The sequence below is a fragment of the Ascaphus truei genome, chromosome 2 (genome assembly GCF_040206685.1).
Source record: "Ascaphus truei isolate aAscTru1 chromosome 2, aAscTru1.hap1, whole genome shotgun sequence".
Classification (NCBI taxonomy): domain Eukaryota; kingdom Metazoa; phylum Chordata; class Amphibia; order Anura; family Ascaphidae; genus Ascaphus; species Ascaphus truei.
This window is the reverse complement of record NC_134484.1, coordinates 65146214-65164039: the sequence shown is the minus strand read 5'-3', so window position 1 is coordinate 65164039 and position 17826 is coordinate 65146214. Positions and strand designations below refer to the sequence as shown.

The 17826-nt window shown below is 44.9% G+C and overlaps 1 protein-coding gene across 3 annotated transcripts in view; it reads right to left on the bottom strand.

The window, feature by feature from the left end:
• RGS22 (regulator of G protein signaling 22) overlaps window positions 1-17826 on the bottom strand; it is a 174172-nt gene that overhangs the window by 6670 nt on the left and 149676 nt on the right. For all 3 annotated transcript variants that reach the window (XM_075582634.1, XM_075582633.1, XM_075582632.1), the window contains 2 exons: window positions 10962-11067; window positions 10711-10828 (listed from right to left, as the gene is read on the bottom strand). In XM_075582634.1, coding sequence (XP_075438749.1) covers window positions 10713-10828; window positions 10962-11067 — 222 coding nt within the window. In that variant the 3' untranslated portion in view covers window positions 10711-10712. The remainder of the gene's footprint in view (window positions 1-10710; window positions 10829-10961; window positions 11068-17826) is intronic.

The window sequence follows — 17826 nt, the reverse complement described above, 5'->3', positions numbered from 1 at the left end:
TTAGACCAAAATATATTGTATAACAGTTTATCCATGGAGCATAAATTAATTCATTTACAGTTAAAATATGCCGTAGATTTTAAAATACAAATGATTGTTATTTCCATTAATGTCGAGTGGCATTTAAAGTAGGGACAATTTGATCTAAAAATGCCTTGAAATGCTGGAACAGTCTGTGAGCTCTTATTCAACGAAAGCCTTTGCCTTTGACTCGTTGGCCTGACATCTTTGTGATTTCACCAGATGACATGTACAGTAAATGGAAATAAGAACGGTTTTAAATTGCTTGTTCTTATTTCTGACCAGCTGTTTCAAAGTGCTAAGCACTAGCATGACAGGTCTGCATGTGTTTCTATGTCCAGCCTAAAATTATATGACAGTGCCCCAGGCATATAAAGAAACTCATGAGAGTATTTACCATGAAAGTACAGCTATAGTGGCACAAAGGCTCACAAAACCTCTTCTTCAGATGTACTCATATTTCTGACCCGATAGTTATAAACTAGGTATCAAGAGCTTGCTTTGACATTGGGGACAAGGAGTCGCAGTGCAGTTTTGCACATTGGGATCAAAATAGTTTTTCCTGTGGTCAGAGAATGACAAGCACATGTTTCTTGGGTTTTGAAGTCACGCTGAATTAATTAACAATAAATACACCTGTTTCATTGAATGAATCTGACTGTAAAATCACCTGGGTGTACAAAATGTTGTTATATATATATATATATACAGCTAAACCCCGTTATAACGCGGGTCTCGGGGTCCACCCCGAGACCACCGCGTTACTAACGGGGTCGCGGAAAAAAAAATGGCCGCCGGCGCTTTAGCGCATATTCATCCCGCGGGACAGGAGATGGGAGCGGGCATGTCCCTCCGCTCCCCGCTTCCCCCTGTCACCGCGGGACAGGCCGCGGGGCAGGAGATGGGAGCGGGGGATGTCCCTCCTGTCCCCGCTTCCCCCTGTCACCGCGGGACAGGCCGCGGGGCAGGAGATGGGAGCGGGGATGTCCCTCCTGTCCCCGCTTCCCCCTGTCACCGCGGGACAGGCCGCGGGGCAGGAGATGGGAGCGGGGATGTCCCTCCTTCCCCGCTTCCCCCTGTCACCGCGGGGACAGGCCGCGGGGCAGGAGATGGGAGCGGGGATGTCCCTCAGGTCGCCGCTTACCTCAGATCCCTCCACGTGCCCGGTGCTCCCGCTGCCTGCACGGAGGTGGTAGCGGGGGGTTTCTTCTCCCCACCGCTGTCCCCGGCTGCTCCCGCTGCCTGCGCGGGGAGGAGGGGGGGGAGCGGGTGGTGGTGCTGGTCGCAGCCTTTCCTCTGCTCCGACCCCACCCCCCGTCTGTGTAGAGTGAGAGAGTGTGTGTGTGTATGTATATATGGGAGAGAAAGTGTGTGTGTGTATATGGGTGTGTGTATGTGGGTGTGAGTGTGTGTAAGTGTCTGTGAGTGTGTGTAAGTGTGTGTAAGTGTGTGTGAGTGTGTGTGAGTGTCTGTGAGTGTGTGTGAGTGTCTGTAAGTGTGTGAGTGTGTGTGAGTGTCTGTAAGTGTGTGTGAGTGTGTGTGAGTGTCTGTAAGTGTCTGTGAGTGTGTGTGAGTGTGTGTGAGTGTCTGTGAGTGTCTGTGAGTGTCTAAGTGTGTGTAAGTGTGTGTGAGTGTGTGTGAGTGTCTGTAAGTGTGTGTGAGTGTGTGTGAGTGTCTGTAAGTGTGTGTGAGTGTGTGTGAGTGTCTGTAAGTGTGTGTGAGTGTGTGTGAGTGTCTGTAAGTGTGTGTGAGTGTGTGTAAGTGTGCGTGGGTGTGTGTGAGTGTGCGTGAGTGTGCGTAAGTGTGTGTGAGTGTCTGTGAGTGTCTGTAAGTGTGTGTGAGTGTGTGTGAGTGTCTGTAAGTGTGTGTGTGTGTGTGAGTGTCTGTAAGTGTGTGTGAGTGTGTGTGAGTGTCTGTGAGTGTCTGTGAGTGTCTGTGAGTGTCTAAGTGTGTCTAAGTGTGTGTAAGTGTGTGTGAGTGTGTGTGAGTGTGTGTGAGTGTCTGTAAGTGTCTGTAAGTGTGCGTGGGTGTGTGTGAGTGTGTGTGAGTGTGCGTACGTGTGTGTGAGTGTCTGTAAGTGTGTGTGAGTGTGTGTCAGTGTGTGCTGTGTGAGCAATGAGCAGTGTGTGTGCAGTGTGCAGTGTGTGTGCAGTGTGTCAGTGTGTGCAGTGTGAGCAATGAGCAGTGTGTGTGCAGTGTGTGTGCGGTGTGTGTGCAGTGTGTGTGCAGTGTGAGCAATGAGCAGTGTGTGTGCAGTGTGCAGTGTGTGTGCAGTGTGTCAGTGTGTGCAGTGTGAGCAATGAGCAGTGTGCAGTGTGTGTGCAGTGTGCAGTGTGTGTGCAGTGTGTGTGCAGTGTGTGTGCAGTGTGTCAGTGTGTGCAGTGTGAGCAATGAGCAGTGTGTGTGCAGTGTGCAGTGTGTGTGCAGTGTGCAGTGTGTGTGCAGTGTGTGCAGTGTGTCAGTGTGAGCAATGTGCAGTGTGTTTGCAGTGTGTGTGCAGTGTGCAGTGTGTGTGCAGTGTGTGTGCAGTGTGTGTGCAGTGTGTGTGCAGTGTGTGTGCAGTGTGTCAGTGTGTGCAGTGTGAGCAATGAGCAGTGTGTGTGCAGTGTGTGTGCAGTGTGTCAGTGTGAGCAATGAGCAGTGTGTGTGCAGTGTGCAGTGTGTGTGTAGTGTGTGTGCAGTGTGTCAGTGTGTGCAGTGTGAGCAATGAGCAGTGTGTGTGCAGTGTGCAGTGTGTGTGCAGTGTGTCAGTGTGAGCAATGAGCAGTGTGTGTGCAGTGTGTGTGCAGTGTGCAGTGTGTGTGCAGTGTGTCAGTGTGTGCAGTGTGAGCAATGAGCAGGTGTGTGTGCAGTGTGCAGTGTGTGTGCAGTGTGCAGTGTGTGTGCAGTGTGTCAGTGTGAGCAATGAGCAGTGTGTGTGCAGTGTGCAGTGTGTGTGCAGTGTGGAAGTGTGAGCAATGAGCAGTGTGTGTGCAGTGAGTGTGTGCAGTGTGTGCAGTGTGCAAAAAAAAAATGTAAAAAAAATTTTTTAAAAAAGTTTTTTTTTTTTTTTTTTTTTTTTTTTTTAAACGGGAGCCACGGGAAAACCGCGTTATAACCGAATCGCGGTATAACGAGGCGCGTTATAACGGGGTTTAGCTGTATATATATATATATATATATATATTATATATATATATGTGTGTGTGTATGTGTATGTGTGTGTGTATTATGCCTTGGTGTTGGTATGCATGCTTATGACACTTTGGCCAAAGAGTTTAACTAAATAACCAAAAAAAATATTATTATTGAAGTATTTAACTGTATACTTATTATCCTATATGTTTTGTCAATTGGATGTAGCATTGGGCTCCCTGTCTTTTGTTGTATACATTTGCCACGCGCAGTATCACTCCTTTTGACATAAATATATATATAATATGATGCGGTGGATGTTGGGGGTTGAGCCTGCTGGGAATTTGTGTATTAATATATAATATATATATATAATTGTACCGATGGTCCCCATTCCTTTACCATCATAAGCGAGGTAGATGGACATCAATGAAGAACATAGAAAACAGGAACCAGTACTCTCATAGAGAGTCAAATAATGGGTGACTTTATTGGTAGGTCGACATTTCAGAACCCCCAATGGGACCTTTATCAACACAACCAGCAAGTTAAACAGACCCCATATAACTACCCCTGTGTATTTGAGTTTGGATTTTGCATACAAGGGGGTATTTATATTGGGTCTGTTTATCTTGCTATTTGTCTTGATAAAGGTCCCATTCCGGGCGAGTAAATATTGGCCCAAGCAGCACACGTGTTTTTTTTTTAAATTTCCCTGCTCGCGCTGAAAAAAAAAAAAAAAAAAAAAAAAAAAAAAAAAACTCCCCCTACCTGACAGCTGATTGGCGCACGCTCCCAGGCTTTGTGGGCGGCCCCCAACGAGCGGCCATTCTTTCTACCCGGACATCTGTTGGAGAGTAAGTACTCTCCAATCTCTCCATGCTACGGCCCCTCTGCTCCTTCCCTGCGATCCCCCTGGTCCCCACATGGCTCCCTACTCCCCACTGCGGCCCTCTGCTCCTGCCCTCTGCGCCTTTGCGTTAGCTTTCCTGTCCCCTGCTTCTGTCCCCTTCCCCTGCTCCTGTCCCCTTCCCCTGCTCCTGTCCCCTTCCCCTGCTCCTGTCCCCTTCCCTGCTCCTGTCCCCTTCCCCTCGAACTACCGATCGCTGCCCGGGGCGGGAGGTCCCCACTGCTGCAGCCCGATTGGAGTGCGGGGGTGGGGGGGGTGGTGGTGCTGATCGCGGCCTTTCCTCCCCCGTGTGTGTGTGTATGGGAGAATGTGTATGTGTGTGTGTGGTGTGGAGAATGTGTGTGTGTGTGTGGGGAAGAATGTGTATGTGTGTGTGTGTGTGTGTGGGAGAATGTGTGTGTGGGGGGGAGAATGTGTGTGTGTGTGACACCAGAGGTACCCCCCCAATCAGTAACCTCCCCCCCCCAGTCAGTCACCCCCCCCAGTCAGTCACCCTCCCCCAAGGGTCTGTCAACCCCCCCAGTCAGTCACCCCCCCAGTCAGTCACCCCCCCCAGTCAGTCAGTCACCCCAGTCAAGTCACCCCCCCCAGTCAGTCACCCCCACCCCAATCAGTCACCCCCCCCCCCAGGTCAGTCACCCGCCCGCCCCAGTCAGTCACCCCCCCCCGCCCCAGTCAGTCACCCCCCCGCCCCAGTCAGTCACCCCCCCGCCCCAGTCAGTCACCCCCCCCCCCAATCAGTCACCCCCCCAACTGTCACCCCCCAGTCAGTCACACCACCCAGTCAGTCACCCCCCAGTCAGTCACCCCCCCCCAGTAAGTCACCCCCCTGCCCCAGTCAGTCACCCCCCGCCCCAGTCAGTCATCACCCACTCTCTCTCAGTGTATCACCCACCCTCTGTGTGTGTCACCCACCGTTTCTCCCCCTCTCTCTCCCCCACACTCTCTCTCTCTCCCCCACACACTCTCTCTCTCCCCACACACTCTCTCTATCCCCCACACTCTCTCTCCCCCCCACACTCTCTCTCTCCCCCACACTCTCTCTCTCCCCCCCCCCACAACTCTCTCTCTCCCCACACTCTCTCTCCCCCCCCCCACTTTCTCCCCCCCACTCTCTCTCTCTCCCACACTCTCTCTCCCCCCCAGACTCTCTCCCCCCCACACACTCTCTCTCTCCCCCCCCACACTCTCTCCTCCCCCCCACACTCACTCTCTCTCCCCCCACATACTCTCTCTCTCCCACAATCTCTCTCTCTTCCCCCCCCACACTCTCTCTCTCTCTCCCCCCCCACACACTCTCCTCTCTCTCTCCCCCCACACACTCTCTCCCTCCCACATTCTCTCTCTCTCTCCCCCCCCACACTCTCTCTCTCTCCCCCCACACTCTCTCTCTCCCACAGTCTCTCTCTCCCCCCACACTCTCTCTCTCACTCTCTCCACACTCTCTCTCCCCACACTCTCTCTCTCTCCCCGACACTCTCTCTCCCCACACTCTCTCTCTCTCTCCCCCACACTCTCTCTCTCTCCCCCCCACACTCTCTCTCCCACACTCTCTCTCTCTCTCCCCACACTCTCTCTCTCTCCCTCACACTCTCTCTCTCTCTCCCCCCCACACACTCTCTCTCTCTCCCTCACACTCTCTCTCCCCCCCACTCTTTCTCCCCCCCCCACACTCTCTCTCCCCCCCTACACTCTCTCTCTCTCCCCCCACACTCTCTCTCTCTCCTCCCCCACACAGTCTCTCTCCCCCCACACAGCTCTCTTTCCCACAGTCCTCTCTCTCTCCCCCCCACACTCTCTCTCCCCCCCCACACTCTCTCTCCTCTCCCACACTCTCTCTCCTCCCCCCACACTCTCTCTCTCTCCCCCCCACTCTCTCTCCCCCCACTCTCTCTCCCCCCCACTCTCTCTCCCCCCCCCACTCTCTCTCCCCCCCATTCTCTCTCCCCCCCACTCTCTCTCCCCCCCCCACTCTCTCTCTCCCCCCCCCCCACACACTCTCTCTCTCTCTCTCCCAGTCTCTCTCTCTCTCTCCCCCCCCCATACTCTCTCTCCCCCACACACTCTCTCTCCCCCCACACTCTCTCCCCCCCCACTCTCTCTCTCCCCCCCCCACACACTCTCTCTCTCTCCCAGTCTCTCTCTCTCTCTCCCAGGTCTCTCTCTCTCTCTCCCAGTCTCTCTCTCTCTCTCCCCCCCCCATACTCTCTCTCCCCCCACACACTCTCTCTCCCCCCACACTCTCTCCCCCCCCACTCTCTCTCTCCCCCCCCCCCCACACACTCTCTCTCTCTCCCAGTCTCTCTCTCTCTCTCTCCCAGTCTCTCTCTCTCCAGTCTCTCTCTCTCTCTCTCCCAGTCTCTCTCTCTCTCTCCCAGTCTCTCTCTCTCTCTCCCAGTCTCTCTCTCTCTCTCCCAGTCTCTCTCTCTCTCTCCAGTCTCTCTCTCTCTCTCCCAGTCTCTCTCTCTCTCTCCCAGTCTCTCTCTCTCTCTCCCCCACACACACTCTCTCTCTCTCTCTCTCTCTCTCTCCCCCACACACTCTCTCTCTCTCTCTCTCTCTCTCTCCCCCACACACTCTCTCTCTCTCTCTCTCTCTCTCTCTCTCTCTCTCTCTCTCTCTCTCTCTCTCTCTCTCTCTCTCTCTCTCTCTATATATATATATATATATATATATATATATATCACAACAAAAGAAGAAATATATTAGCGCCAATCTATCACTATATAAAATCTCTATAGAGTAAAAATATAAATAAAAGTGAAATGGAAAATGTTATTACAAATAAAAGTAAAAAACCTATGCTAAGCACAGTGGATGTAGTAAAATTTTTTTAAATAATGAACCAATAAATACATAATAAAATAGCAAAAACGAAAATGTCCAGAAAAATATATGTAAAAGATATACAAATCCAAAATGTTCCAATTGCTATCCAAAAGAGTCTCTGCAGCCCGAATGAAGGGAACACCACTTCCTTAAGATATCTACAAAAACACAGAAAAAACAGGCGCACTCATAGCGTAAAATTGTATAACAATAAATTTATGGAGTAAGGGATAAAAATGCACACTCACAAACAAAGCTGAAAAAAATGCGTTTTTGAGTACAACTCAGCCCGTTCAGACGCAGGAACCCAAGGAGGAGGACTTCGGTGTGATGTCCGCGGTGTGTCTTGCCACAATAGCCCCTCTAGGTCTTGGCGGGGCCTGAAAGCCACGAGGGACGCCGCCTTCCCCTCTCTCCGGTGCTACACAGAGCATACACTGAATAGAGTCTCGCGTGAACTCGATGATGTCAGCGAGGTTTCAGCCGGGAGAGTTCACAGTGTAAACAGGAACTTGAATGTCTGAATGGCTGGTAGCAAAATGCTAGCAAAGCAGCACGAGTGCAATAATGTAGATGAGTGCAAATAAAATATATAACCTGGACAGTAGGCTCCACAGCAATCTCTACGCGTTTCGTCTCAAGCGAGACTTCATCAGGAGATAGTAGCATAGGCATTACATACAGTTATATAGTACACATGACCAATAAGATCATAGGAGGCAGAGGATTAGTAATGAGATACACATGATGAGTATTAGGGTTGGATTAACCCCTATATATGCCAGAGCACACATAGATAAGGATTCACAATTTTAATCCTAAAGACCAAGTATGTTATAGCATATAGTATTAGACGCTTCAACCAATGCATAAAATATATATCACAATTATAGACCAGAAATTAAACATACAAGTCAGCCAAAAAAGGTTAACCTGAAGAGTTAAGTAAAATGTCATTGGTAGTTGACTTGCATAGTAACATATATATATAATATGTATAATACATTAAACAGATGTCAATATGTGGTAAACAATACCCTAAGTATAGAGAGATAGCTATATAACCACTAAATATAGGAGGAGACAACATAGGTGCTAAAGAGACCCAGAGGGACCCGGGTAAGGAAACATGAGACCAAAAAGCTAACAGAACAACTTGGTACTGTACATTGGTTCCGGGGGGTCTCAATGACACAATAGATATCAGTACAGTAGTTTAGTTACATCCATTTGTCCACTGTGAGGTTTGGCGCTAAGCTGGGAGGTCTGGGTTGAACGATTTATTTCGTTCCCTCCTTGTGGGTGCCATTACACCACAGTGGCTCAGTATTTCTACATTTATATTTGTATACCAAATCATTTTCACATTTACATTATTCATATGGGTACCATTGACTTTGCTTGCGTGACCACCATTGGTCTAGTATCCTTCATTATTTAGACATTATCTCATTATACTTTTTTCTCCATTTGTACTTTTATTTTTATGTTTATTTTCATTTTCATTTTTATTTTTAGTTCTATTTTTATTTTTATTCTTAATTATATTTACATTTATTATTTTATTATTATTTCCCATTCTTTCAGCATTTATATATATATATTTTTCCTATATATATTTATTACCTATTTTGGTCCACACCTTTAAAAAAAAAATTTTTATTTTTATTTTGTTTTTTTTTGTTTTTTTTAATTTCATTTTTATGTACTTTTTTATTTTTTCCTTTTACCTACATTATATATACATGTCTCACTACCCCCTTTTTTTAGTTGTTCTGTTAGCTTTTTGGTCTCATGTTTCCTTACCCGGGTCCCTCTGGGTCTCTTTAGCACCTATGTTGTCTCCTCCTATATTTAGTGGTTATATAGCTATCTCTCTATACTTAGGGTATTGTTTACCACATATTGACATCTGTTTACTGTATTATACGTATTATATATATGTTACTATGCAAGTCAACTACCAATGACATTTTACTTAACTCTTCAGGTTAACCTTTTTTGGCTGACTTGTATGTTTAATTTCTGGTCTATAATTGTGATATATATTTTATGCATTGGTTGAAGCGTCTAATACTATATGCTATAACATACTTGGTCTTTAGGATTAAAATTGTGAATCCTTATCTATGTGTGCTCTGGCATATATAGGGGTTAATCCAACCCTAATACTCATCATGTGTATCTCATTACTAATCCTCTGCCTCCTATGATCTTATTGGTCATGTGTACTATATAACTGTATGTAATGCCTATGCTACTACTCCTGATGAAGTCTCGCTTGAGACGAAACGCGTAGAGATTTCTGTGGAGCCTACTGTCCAGGTTATATATTTTATTTGCACTCATCTACATTATTGCACTCCTGCTGCTTTGCTAGCATTTTGCTACCAGCCATTCAGACATTCAAGTTCCTGTTTACACTGCGAACTCTCCCCGGCTGAAACCTCGCTGACATCATCGAGTTCACGCGAGACTCTATTCAGTGTATGCTCTGTGTAGCACCGGAGAGAGGGGAAGGCGGCGTCCCTCGTGGCTTTCAGGCCCCGCCAAGACCTAGAGGGGCTATTGTGGCAAGACACACCGCGGACATCACACCGAAGTCCTCCTCCTTGGGTTCCTGCGTCTGAACGGGCTGAGTTGTACTCAAAAACGCATTTTTTTCAGCTTTGTTTGCGAGTGTGCATTTTTATCCCTTACTCCATAAATTTATTGTTATACAATTTTACACTATGAGTGCGCCTGTTTTTTCTGTGTTTTTGTAGATATATATATATATGTACAGCTCAACCCCGTTATAACGCAATCCGTTACAACGCGAATCCGCTTATAACGCAATGCAAGCGTCGCTCCCAATTTCTGTATTTATGAATACTTTACAACATGATTATTGGTGTTTTAAATACTTTATTGTCCAATGCTAAATAAATATAACTAGCATAAGTTGGCATGTGCACGTATCATATGTAGTAGTAAGCAGATACATCACCCAGGTACATATCCAGGACAAACATCATAGGTAGGTCGTAATACAGCACCATGCTGGTAGGTAGGATCAAAATAAGTGAATTGGAGTCTACATAATCCAAAAGTTCAGTCCCCTCAAGGGATCTTCATCCTTGAAGCACTGTGGACTCTAATACACTTATTTTTATACTACCTACCTGCGTGGTGCTATATTTTCTCGTCAGGTGCATGCCGTATCTAGGATGTTTGTCCTGTATACGTGTCTGGGTGAATTATTGGTTTATATATATATTTATTTTTTTCCTTTCAGTATTGAATGTAAATAAATCCATTCAAATGAATGTATGTGTGTGACAGGTGTGTCTGTGAAATAATACCAAATATGATGCTAAGTTATTTACAATATTCCAGGAATATGGAGAAGTAGTTAACCTGAATAATTAGTGCATTCAAGAAATGAAATTGCATTTTTATAAATGTATTTGTTTGTTGCATGTGTTTCCTGATGCATACAAATCCCAAAGAAAACCTGTAGGTTTGCCACAGCAGCATTATATCGTGATCCTAGCCTCACAATCACAAACTGGATGAACGAGCATTCGGCAATTAGAAAAGTCTAATCATTTCACTCACATGGACCACAACAGGAGGGTCATCAAATGTAAAGCAAAGTTGCTCTTTCAATATTCACACACCCTTCAGTATACCACAACACACACATTTGTTCAAGATAATGAGCATGTAATATAACGATATAAACATTGGCATTAAACGGATATTTCATCATACTTCAATAGCGCACTGTCAATTTTTCTCTAAAGTAAATAGCACTCAAGTTACATTTTCTTCTGCTGCAAAAATATAGCTACCTTCACTGTCTTAGAGCAGATGAAATTCTTTCTATGTTCCCAGACTGGTTTGAAGAATTGAAGGTTTTTCCAGTTCTTTTAGAGGCTTCTGTTCTTACACTGTAGATGGATGAATTATCTAAGTACAAAATAAAACTCACTGTAAAATGCAAATAAAATATTACTTCCATCTCCATTGTACAGTATAAGCTATTTGCGTCTTCACACGTCTGTTAATTGTTACTTTCCTGTTCTTTGACGAAACGCATTACCTGATAAGAAGGATGACGCTGTCTTTTTCTGTAGGTCTTCTTGAATTTTCAGTAGCATCCTTTCCTGCTCCAAAGCTTCCACGTATTTTGAATAGCTCCAAGCTACCTGTGAAAAGCAACACATTGAGACGGGATTACTACAGTATGTGGCAACATATCAACAATTTCATTTTCCGTGGTGAATAGCAGCGTTATTAAGTAGGGAGAGTGGTGAATAGCAGCGTTATTAAGTAGGGAGAGTGGTGAATAGCAGTGTTATTAAGTAGGGAGAGTGGTGAATAGCAGCGTTATTAAGTAGGGAGAGTAGTGAATAGCAGTGTTATTAAGTAGGGAGAGTGGTGAATAGCAGCTTTATTAAGTAGGGAGAGTGGTGAATAGCAGCGTTATTAAGTAGGGAGAGTGGTGAATAGCAGGGTTATTAAGTAGGGAGAGTGGTGAATAGCAGGGTTATTAAGTAGGGAGAGTGGTGAATAGCAGCTTTATTAAGTAGGGAGAGTGGTGAATAGCAGCGTTATTAAGTAGGGAGAGTGGTGAATAGCAGGGTTATTAAGTAGGGAGAGTGGTGAATAGCAGCGTTATTAAGTAGGGAGAGTAGTGAATAGCAGTGTTATTAAGTAGGGAGAGTGGTGAATAGCAGGGTTATTAAGTAGGGAGAGTGGTGAATAGCAGGGTTATTAAGTAGGGAGAGTGGTGAATAGCAGGGTTATTAAGTAGGGAGAGTGGTGAATAGCAGCGTTATTAAGTAGGGAGAGTAGTGAATAGCAGTGTTATTAAGTAGGGAGAGTGGTGAATAGCAGCTTTATTAAGTAGGGAGAGTGGTGAATAGCAGCGTTATTAAGTAGGGAGAGTGGTGAATAGCAGGGTTATTAAGTAGGGAGAGTGGTGAATAGCAGGGTTATTAAGTAGGGAGAGTGGTGAATAGCAGGGTTATTAAGTAGGGAGAGTGGTGAATAGCAGCTTTATTAAGTAGGGAGAGTGGTGAATAGCTGCGTTATTAAGTAGGGAGAGTGGTGAATAGCAGGGTTATTAAGTAGGGAGAGTGGTGAATAGCAGGGTTATTAAGTAGGGAGAGTGGTGAATAGCAGTGTTATTAAGTAGGGAGATTGGTGAATAGCAGTGTTATTAAGTAGGTAGAGTGGTGAATAGCAGTAGGGAGAGTGGTGAATAGCAGGGTTATTAAGTAGGGAGAGTGGTGAATAGCAGGGTTATTAAGTAGGGAGAGTGGTGAATAGCAGGGTTATTAATTAGGGAGAGTGGTGAATAGCAGGGTTATTAAGTAGGGAGAGTGGTGAATAGCAGTGTTATTAAGTAGGTAGAGTGGTGAATAGCAGTGTTATTAAGTAGGGAGAGTGGTGAATAGCAGGGTTATTAAGTAGGGCGAGTGGTGAATAGCAGTGTTATTAAGTAGGTAGAGTGGTGAATAGCAGCGCTATTAAGTATGGAGAGTGGTGAATAGCAGTGTTATTAAGTAGGGAGAGTGGTGAATAGCAGGGTTATTAAGTAGGGAGAGTGGTGAATAGCAGCGTTATTAAGTAGGGAGAGTGGTGAATAGCAGGGTTATTAAGTAGGGAGAGTAGTGAATAGCAGGGTTATTAAGTAGGGAGAGTGGTGAATAGCAGGGTTATTAAGTAGGGAGAGTGGTGAATAGCAGGGTTATTAAGTAGGGAGAGTGGTGAATAGCAGCGTTATTAAGTAGGGAGAGTGGTGAATAGCAGCGTTATTAAGTAGGGAGAGTAGTGAATAGCAGGGTCATTAAGTAGGGAGAGTGGTGAATAGCAGCGTTATTAAGTAGGGAGAGTGGTGAATAGCAGCGTTATTAAGTAGGGAGAGTAGTGAATAGCAGCGTTATTAAGTAGGGAGAGTGGCGAATAGCAGTGTTATTAAGTAGGGAGAGGGGTGAATAGCAGTGTTATTAAGTAGGGAGAGTGGTGAATAGCAGCTTTATTAAGTAGGGAGAGTGGTGAATAGCAGCGTTATTAAGTAGGGAGAGTGGTGAATAGCAGGGTTATTAAGTAGGGAGAGTGGTGAATAGCAGGGTTATTAAGTAGGGAGAGTGGTGAATAGCAGTGTTATTAAGTAGGGAGAGTGGTGAATAGCAGTGTTATTAAGTAGGTAGAGTGGTGAATAGCAGTAGGGAGAGTGGTGAATAGCAGGGTTATTAAGTAGGGAGAGTGGTGAATAGCAGGGTTATTAAGTAGGGAGAGTGGTGAATAGCAGCGCTATTAAGTAGGGAGAGTGGTGAATAGCAGGGTTATTAAGTAGGGAGAGTGGTGAATAGCAGCGTTATTAAGTAGGGAGAGTGGTGAATAGCAGGGTTATTAATTAGGGAGAGTGGTGAATAGCAGGGTTATTAAGTAGGGAGAGTGGTGAATAGCAGTGTTATTAAGTAGGTAGAGTGGTGAATAGCAGTGTTATTAAGTAGGGAGAGTGGTGAATAGCAGCGTTATTAAGTAGGTAGAGTGGTGAATAGCAGCGCTATTAAGTATGGAGAGTGGTGAATAGCAGTGTTATTAAGTAGGGAGAGTGGTGAATAGCAGGGTTATTAAGTAGGGAGAGTGGTGAATAGCAGCGTTATTAAGTAGGGAGAGTGGTGAATAGCAGGGTTATTAAGTAGGGAGAGTGGTGAATAGCAGGGTTATTAAGTAGGGAGAGTGGTGAATAGCAGGGTTATTAAGTAGGGAGAGTGGTGAATAGCAGGGTTATTAAGTAGGGAGAGTGGTGAATAGCAGCGTTATTAAGTAGGGAGAGTGGTGAATAGCAGCGTTATTAAGTAGGGAGAGTAGTGAATAGCAGGGTTATTAAGTAGGGAGAGTGGTGAATAGCAGTGTTACTAAGTAGGGAGAGTGGTGAATAGCAGCGTTATTAAGTAGGGAGAGTGGTGAGTAGCAGCGCTATTAAGTAGGGAGAGTGGTGAATAGCAGCGCTATTAAGTAGGGAGAGTGGTGAATAGCAGCGTTATTAAGTAGGGAGAGTGGTGAATAGCAGTGTTATTAAGTAGGGAGAGTGGTGAATAGCAGTGTTATTTAGTAGGGAGAGTGGTGAATAGCAGCGTTATTAAGTAGGGAGAGTGGTGAATAGCAGCGCTATTAAGTAGGGAGAGTGGTGAATAGCAGTGTTATTAAGTAGGGAGAGTGGTGAATAGCAGGGTTATTAAGTAGGGAGAGTGGTGAATAGCAGTGTTATTAAGTAGGGAGAGTGGTGAATAGCAGGGTTATTAAGTAGGGAGAGTAGTGAATAGCAGGGTTATTAAGTAGGGAGAGTGGTGAATAGCAGCGTTATTAAGTAGGGAGAGTGGTGAATAGCAGGGTTATTAAGTAGGGAGAGTGGTGAATAGCAGGGTTATTAAGTAGGGAGAGTGGTGAATAGCAGGGTTATTAAGTAGGGAGAGTGGTGAATAGCAGCGTTATTAAGTAGGGAGAGTGGTGAATAGCAGCGTTATTAAGTAGGGAGAGTGGTGAATAGCAGCGTTATTAAGTAGGGAGAGTAGTGAATAGCAGGGTTATTAAGTAGGGAGAGTGGTGAATAGCAGCGTTACTAAGTAGGGAGAGTGGTGAATAGCAGCGTTATTAAGTAGGGAGAGTGGTGAGTAGCAGCGCTATTAAGTAGGGAGAGTGGTGAATAGCAGCGCTATTAAGTAGGGAGAGTGGTGAATAGCAGCGTTATTAAGTAGGGAGAGTGGTGAATAGCAGTGTTATTAAGTAGGGAGAGTGGTGAATAGCAGCGTTATTTAGTAGGGAGAGTGGTGAATAGCAGCGTTATTAAGTAGGGAGAGTGGTGAATAGCAGCGCTATTAAGTAGGGAGAGTGGTGAATAGCAGTGTTATTAAGTAGGGAGAGTGGTGAATAGCAGGGTTATTAAGTAGGGAGAGTGGTGAATAGCAGCGTTATTAAGTAGGGAGAGTGGTGAATAGCAGGGTTATTAAGTAGGGAGAGTGGTGAATAGCAGGGTTATTAAGTAGGGAGAGTGGTGAATAGCAGGGTTATTAAGTAGGGAGAGTGGTGAATAGCAGGGTTATTAAGTAGGGAGAGTGGTGAATAGCAGGGTTATTAAGTAGGGAGAGTGGTGAATAGCAGCGTTATTAAGTAGGGAGAGTGGTGAATAGCAGCGTTATTAAGTAGGGAGAGTGGTGAATAGCAGCGCTATTAAGTAGGGAGAGTGGTGAATAGCAGCGCTATTAAGTAGGGAGAGTGGTGAATAGCAGTGTTATTAAGTAGGGAGAGTGGTGAATAGCAGCGTTATTAAGTAGGGAGAGTGGTGAACAGCAGGGTTGTTAAGTAGGGAGAGTGGTGAATAGAAGTGTTATTAAGTAGGGAGAGTGGTGAATAGCAGGGTTATTAAGTAGGGAGAGTGGTGAATAGCAGGGTTATTAAGTAGGGAGACTACAGTACAGTACCAGATTTATTAAGTAGGGAGAGTGGTGAATAGCAGCGTTATTAAGTAGGGAGAGTGGTGAATAGCAGTGTTATTAAGTAGAGAGAGTGGTGAATAGCAGGGTTATTAAGTAGGGAAAGTGGTGAATAGCAGTGTTATTAAGTAGAGAGAGTGGTGAATAGCAGGGTTATTAAGTTGGGAGAGTGGTGAATAGCAGGGTTATTAAGTAGGTAGAGTGGTGAATAGCAGGGTTATTAAGTAGGTAGAGTGGTGAATAGCAGGGTTATTAAGTAGGGAGAGTGGTGAATAGCAGGGTTATTAAGTAGGGAGAGTGGTGAATAGCAGTGTTATTAAGTAGGGAGAGTGGTGAATAGCAGGGTTATTAAGTAGGGAGAGTGGTGAATAGCAGGGTTATTAAGTAGGGAGAGTGGTGAATAGCAGCGTTATTAAGTAGGGAGAGTGGTGAATAGCAGCATTATTAAGTAGGGAGAGTGGTGAATAGCAGGGTTATTAAGTAGGGAGAGTGGTGAATAGCAGGGTTATTAAGTAGGGAGAGTGGTGAATAGCAGCGTTATTAAGTAGGGAGAGTGGTGAATAGCAGCGTTATTAAGTAGGGAGAGTGGTGAGTAGCAGCATTATTAAGTAGGGAGAGTGGTGAATAGCAACGTTATTAAGTAAGGAGAGTGGTGAATAGCAGTGTTATTAAGTAGAGAGAGTGGTGAATAGCAGCGTTATTAAGTAGGGAGAGTGGTGAATAGCAGCGTTATTAAGTAGGGAGAGTGGTGAATAGCAGCGTTATTAAGTAGGGAGAGTGGTGAATAGCAGTGTTATTAAGTAGGGAGAGTGGTGAATAGCAGTGTTATTAAGTAGGGAGAGTAGTGAATAGCAGTGTTATTAAGTAGGGAGAGTGGTGAATAGCAGGGTTATTAAGTAAGGAGAGTGGTGAATAGCAGGGTTATTAAGTAGGGAGAGTGGTGAATAGCAGTGTTATTAAGTAGGGAGAGTGGTGAATAGCAGGGTTATTAAGTAGGGAGAGTGGTGAATAGCAGTTTTATTAAGTAGGGAGAGTGGTGAATAGCAGGGTTATTAAGTAGGGAGAGTGGTGAATAGCACCGTTATTAAGTAGGGAGAGTGGTGAATAGCAGTGTTATTAAGTAGGGAGAGTGGTGAATAGCAGCGCTATTAAGTAGGGAGAGTGGTGAATAGCAGGGTTATTAAGTAGGGAGAGTGGTGAATAGCAGTTTTATTAAGTAGGGAGAGTGGTGAATAGCAGGGTTATTAAGTAGGGAGAGTGGTGAATAGCACCGTTATTAAGTAGGGAGAGTGGTGAATAGCAGGGTTATTAAGTAGGGAGAGTGGTGAATAGCAGTGTTATTAAGTAGGGAGAGTGGTGAATAGCAGCGTTATTAAGTAGGGAGAGTGGTGACTAGCAGGGTTATTAAATAGGGAGAGTGGTGAATAGCAGGGTTATTAATAGGGAGAGTGGTGAATAGCAGGGTTATTAAGTAGGGAGAGTGGTGAATAGCAGTTTTATTAAGTAGGGAGAGTGGTGAATAGCAGGGTTATTAAGTAGGGAGAGTGGTGAATAGCAGCGTTATTAAGTAGGGAGAGTGGTGAATAGCAGGGTTATTAAGTAGGGAGAGTGGTGAATAGCAGCGTTATTAAGTAGGGAGACTACAATACAGTACCAGATTCTCTCAAGTTATTTAAACTGCTATTCTGTTCCTCTGAAGTCACGGGACTGTAGGATGCTTTATTAACCACATTCTTTGCCTGTGACATGGTGGCCATTTTACTAGAGTCTTCTGCCATAAGACACCTAATAGCCCACTTGCTTAAACAACTGGGGAAATGCGTGTGTGTGTATGTGTGCGTATATATATATATATATATATATGTTATGATCAAATGCTTTTCTAACTCTTTCTAAACACCAACTGAGAAATATAGGCCTTAAGATGAGTCTCTCTTGATAGTTATTGCAAGAAGCAGCCAAAGATCAAATTACTGAAACAGTATTTCCATGTCTTTTTTTGGGGGGGGAGGGAGTTATTGTACCTGGTCCCTTTACGCTGTACCATGGTCCCCCCACATCTGGGGACAGCTTAATTTGTGAGATATTTGTAGGGGGTTTTATGTTGCTATTTTTGACACACACACAAAAAAACCCCAATTATTTCTGACAGGACTATACACATGGCTCACGATGATGTCACAGGTTTCTATTGGCCACCGCAGCAGCACCTGACCCAACTGCTATTTTGAATCTTCCAGTTTACCTGGCAGACAGTAGGCTCACCATTCCTGAAACAAGATGTCCCCAGATTTTGGAGGACTCCCCTGGTTCAAGTACAATTACAAAAAAAATAAAAGTGAGCAGACGGAACTGCTGCTTTCACATTGCAATCCTTGCTGATGTTTAATACACATAGTTTTGTCTTCCACTACAAAGAAGACGAATAACCAGTTTAAAAACATAGAATGGATCAAACAC